At 36.1% G+C, this 5052-nt stretch overlaps 1 protein-coding gene across 1 annotated transcript; it reads left to right on the top strand.

Annotated features, from left to right (window-relative positions):
* Nucleotides 1–525: 525 nt before the first annotated feature.
* Nucleotides 526–1356, top strand: LOC140944543 (uncharacterized). The gene has a single exon (XM_073393668.1). It carries the CDS (start codon nucleotides 526–528, stop codon nucleotides 1354–1356), a length of 831 nt encoding a protein of 276 aa, XP_073249769.1.
* The last annotated feature ends 3696 nt before the right edge of the window (nucleotides 1357–5052 follow it).

Raw genomic sequence — 5052 nt, 5'->3', positions numbered from 1 at the left:
ACGTATAACCTGCATTGGTTTCCGCGGCAAAAGGATCGGATTTAATATTCTAGCCACACTATAACCGGCGGCGCCACAAAGCACTGAATGGAATGGTCTCTCCTACATCTCATGTGGTCAACTGCAGGTTCATCATCCCATTTATAATCTTCGTTCTGCATCTAGGAGACTGATCATCAGAGCCAGGCATACGATACTCGATCTGAATTTCTCTTTGGCTGCACTTACTCTCTGGAATTCCTTACCAATAGACATTTCAAAGGCGCAATCGTTGACGATTTTCGTGTAAAAGAAAGTTTCAAACGTCTTTTATTTGATTAACTGTAATTTTAGTTTCATTGTATTCTTTTTATTGTTAGACTACTTGCATTTTTTTATTGTTAATATACATCTTTTCTATTTCTTACATTTGTAAAGCGTGTTGATATTATGTAGCTGCGCTATAGAAGAATTTTATTATTATTATTATTATTATTATTATTATTATTATTATTATTATTATTATTATTAATTCCCTGTGTGGAAATGGGTGAATCATTTCGTTACTTAGGTCGCTTCTTTGACTTCGACATGTCTAACAACCAATACATGTCTGAATTGTCCTCTCTTGTACAAGACTTGATGAATGACATTGATATAAAGCCACTACATCCTAAACACAAACTTCTTCTGTACAGCCGCTATGTCCTATCTAAATTGTCCTGGCATTTCACTATAGCTAATATATACAAAACCTGGATAACGGAACATCTCGACTCTGTAGTGAATGGCTATATTCGAAAATGGCTTTATATTCTGATATCTGGAACACTGAGCAATGTTTTCCTAGAACGCAATAAATTTGGTCTTAATACTTGTCCTCCCTCTATTAAATTTACTCAGTGCCAAACAGTTCTCCGCAATTCATTAAAAGAGTCACCAAATGATTCCTTAAAAGATCTCTGGAAATCGTCAAGCTGTCACATTAATATTCAATATGATGTGTACAAATCCGCTAAGGAAGTTCTTAAAGATTTCCGTTCTAATCAAGAGGATAAACTGCAACACCACTTGACATCTCAAGGTTTCTTCTTCTCAAATGTTATCAAGTACTCATTGTCATCTGTAAATTCTACTTGGTCAGAGGCCCAGTCTCATCTACCCAACAACATTTACAACATGACCATCCGCTACATCAAAAACTCCCTCCCAACACGTAAGAATATGGCAAGATGGGGATTATCACAAAGTCGTGAATGCTCCTTTTGCCTTAATCCTGAATCACTCCTTCATGTTGTCGCTGGCTGTCAACAGTACCTTAATCGCTTTACCTGGAGACACGACTCAATCCTTAACTTCATCGCCAAGTCACTTTAACCTGTAATTAATGTTCACTCTTCACTCTATGCAGATGTTAATGGTTTTCTGAATCCCTCAATAATAACTGGTGAAAATTATCGTCCAGATCTTCTTTTCCTAATCCAGTCCAAGTGCCTCTATGTTTCTAGAATTAACAGTTGGTTTCGAGTCTACCCTTAACAACAATGCAGTGCATAAGAAAGAAAAATATCTGAACTTGATCAACGAAATGAGTAGAAATTACAGATGTGTGAGATTTGTAAATCTCTCCATGAGTTCCCTTGGCGTTTTCTCCGATGAATGCTCCACGTTCTTAGACATGATGAATGACATTGGCATTGACAAAAAGCAGCAACGTTTTATAATCAAGAAAATGATAAATATAGCCATTAGAGCAACATATTACATCTTTTGTTGTAGAAATAGGAGCTGGGATAGCCCAGACTTAATACAATTTTGATATTTTTTTTGTTTTTGGCTTTTGCTTTGTTTTGTTTTTGTTTTTGCTTTTTTTTTTCTTTTTAATAATCCAATCTCAAGCAGCATTTGTAAATTGCCTATACGTAGCTAGATTTACAATTGTACATCCAAAAACACAAATAAAGTTTCCATTATTGATTATACCAAAAAATCAAGTGACTCCTATCTTTCATGGTTTATACTTTTCAAGGGACGACGGTTTTTCAATCGAGTCTTGACAATTTACCCTTCCAAGACATCTATCCTATTATTTTATAGCAGTAAAGCAAACAAGTAAACCTTGCGTGCAAAGTTAAAAAGTTTTCATGTCAAAAGCCAGCAGCATTTTGAGTAACTTTACTCCTTTGATCGCCGCCTTACCGATCATTACTCCGCTTTGAAAGAACAGGAAATAATTAGGAACCCACAAAATGGCGTATTTAGGAGACAATATAAGTAATTCATACGTAGTTAATGTTTTGATACAATCTCGCTCGTTCTGCTATAAATATAAATTCACTAAGGTTGCTATTAAAGTTAAGCTGGTCTAGTTTGCGCGTCGTGCTTTAGTAGCCTGAGCAATTTTCCGCTGGTTTCTATATTGGGGACAAACATTTGAGTAATTTCGCCGCTGTTTTGTTACTTGGTCTTCTTTTCCGCAATAACCTTGGCGTAAGCAACCAAGTTATCCTTACCAAAGAATTGCTTGTCATACCAGTGTCGGGTCTAACTTGCCCCGCTTGTTTCCTCAGACATTCCACCAACTCGAACCTTGCAAGGTGACAGAGCTGTGTTTTTAATACATGAAGAAAATAGGATGAATTTTTGACAAAGAATTAATGAGCCTTTATTACTGGGTCCAGTCAAGTCGCTTGAAGGAGGAGAATAAAGAATTTAACTTTAGCTTGTTGTGACGTATGAGGAGCCTTTCCAGTTCAAGTGCGAAAGTCTACTACGCTGATATATTATTTATTTCACAACCTGTCAAACACCTAGAGCTTTATTTGTGTGCTAAAGTAATTTCAAAACGTAATAACTTTCTTGCATTAAAGGTCTACAGATCATTCAAAGCACAACGATACGCTTTCACTGAGTAAACAACTAGCACTAGCACTAGCTCTTCCAGAGTTCAGTTCTAATGCATTACACAGTTTGGATACTCGGTGTTAGCAAGCACAAGACGTCGCGAGCGTTTTCGAGTAATAATGTACTCAACGAAAGCATCAGTGTTTTATTAAATTAACTGCAAACAAAATCATTCCAATTATTTAATGTTGAAGATAGGATGGCGAACTCGCCAAGACACAAAACCTAGGTTCAGACCGTAGCGGAATGGTAGAACGCAGTCAAATAGAGGTATCTTGCAGGCTCATGTACTTGTTGTTGGTAAACGGGGCCTTGTTATATTTAAACACATTAGCAGCAACAGCATATTCGACGACATAGTAAGAGTCGATGTAAATAGTGTCATTTATACAAAGAAAAAGGATCTCCGGAACCCCTTGAACCCTCTCCTGGCAACGTCCCTGACAACAGATCAGAACTAACGAAAATAAAAGCATAATGATATGCATTTACGACGGAAAGTCTGATTAATTTGTTCCCGCTGAGTTAACTCTTCCTGTTTTCTTTCCAACACGTAGTTTGTATAATTTTTATCCATTCTACGTTAGTTTAGTACGGTAACGGATAAACCAACCCTTTGGTGCATTTTTAAAGTTTCCCATTTTCTAAAACAAGCCTTTTGCCCGATAGACTGATAAAGCATTATTGATAATGAATAATAAAACTTTCCGCCTATTCAAGTGCAATAATAATCGGTAATCAGTTTATGGTTCTCTATGAACACATTACATTCACAAGAAACTTTGTTTCAAGGAAGTTATTACTTCGTTTTCTCTCGTGACTTTGTTAAAACGATCACTTCCCTTTTTGGCAAAGCATCGTTTCTGGAAACACCGGAGGCTGTAACATGATGTTTCATATCCAGTGATTTCAAGTGACAGTGCAGATCCAGACCTTTTGCTCCTTCTAACGCATCACTAATGAATATAACTGAAATACGCATGCACCGAGGAAACAACTTCCGGTTTCCAAAGAACTCTGTTTGACCTGTATTTATGTATTTATTTAGTTTCATTGTCTTGTTTTTATTATTAGACTACTTTAATTTTTTTATTGTTAATATATATCTTCTCTATTTCTTACATTTGTAATGCGTGTCGATATTATGTAGCTGCGCTATAGAAGAATTTTATTATTATAATTATTATTATTATTGATTATACCAAAAAATCAAGTGACTCCTGTCTTCCATGTTTATACTTTTCAAGGGACGACGGTTTTTCAATCGAGTCTTGACAATTTACCCTTCCAAGACATCTATCCTATTATTTTATAGCAGTAATGCAAACAAGTAAACCTTGCGTGCAAAGTTAAAAAGTTTTCATGTCAAAAGCCAGCAGCATTTTGAGTAACTTTACTCCTTTGATCGCCGCCTTACGGATCATTACTCCGCTTTGAAAGAACAGGAAATAATTAGGAACCCACAAAATTGCGTATTTAGGAGACAATATAAATAATTTATACGTAGTTAATGTTTTGATACAATCTCGCTCGATCTGCTATCATAAATTCACTAAGGTTGCTATTAAAGAGTTAAGCTGGTCTAGTTTGCGTGTCGTGCTTTAGTAGCCTGAGCAATTTTCGCTGGTTTCTATATTGGGAAACAAACAGTTGAGTTATTTCGCTGCTCTTTTGTTAGTTGGTCTTCTTTTCCGTAATAACCTTGCCGTAAGTGAGTGGTTACAATGCCGAATAACGTTCATCATTCCAAGTTTCAGTTATAACCCTGGCTGAGGGCTCATAGAAAAAGGCTTACAGTGTTTAATTGTTTAAAAAAGGAAGAGAAAACGTGACTATTATGGCGTAAGGCGGATATTTCGTCGAGCGACAAGGTCTGTAGTGTTTATGCCTTTTAACGGTCCTCGACAGAGCTGAATAAGGTCTGCGCATGTGCAAAGACTGGAGAGGCCTGGGGGCAAAACTAGTATCGTTTGCAAAAACACTTTCAAAACGTCCTCACATTTTGCCGATTTTTAAGGTGGTTTCCGAATATTTAAGGTTCTCATTCAAACTAAAAGTAGATTATTTCATACTTTATTTAATTCTCGTTTCTAGCGGTTTTGTAAATTTTTCTTCTTTTTTTGCTATAAACAAAAGCATTAAAGAAACAAATGATATTTCCCTTTATTT

The sequence above is a fragment of the Porites lutea genome, chromosome 7 (assembly GCF_958299795.1).
Source record: "Porites lutea chromosome 7, jaPorLute2.1, whole genome shotgun sequence".
NCBI lineage: Eukaryota > Metazoa > Cnidaria > Anthozoa > Scleractinia > Poritidae > Porites > Porites lutea.
This window is presented reverse-complemented; position numbering and strand designations above follow the sequence as displayed.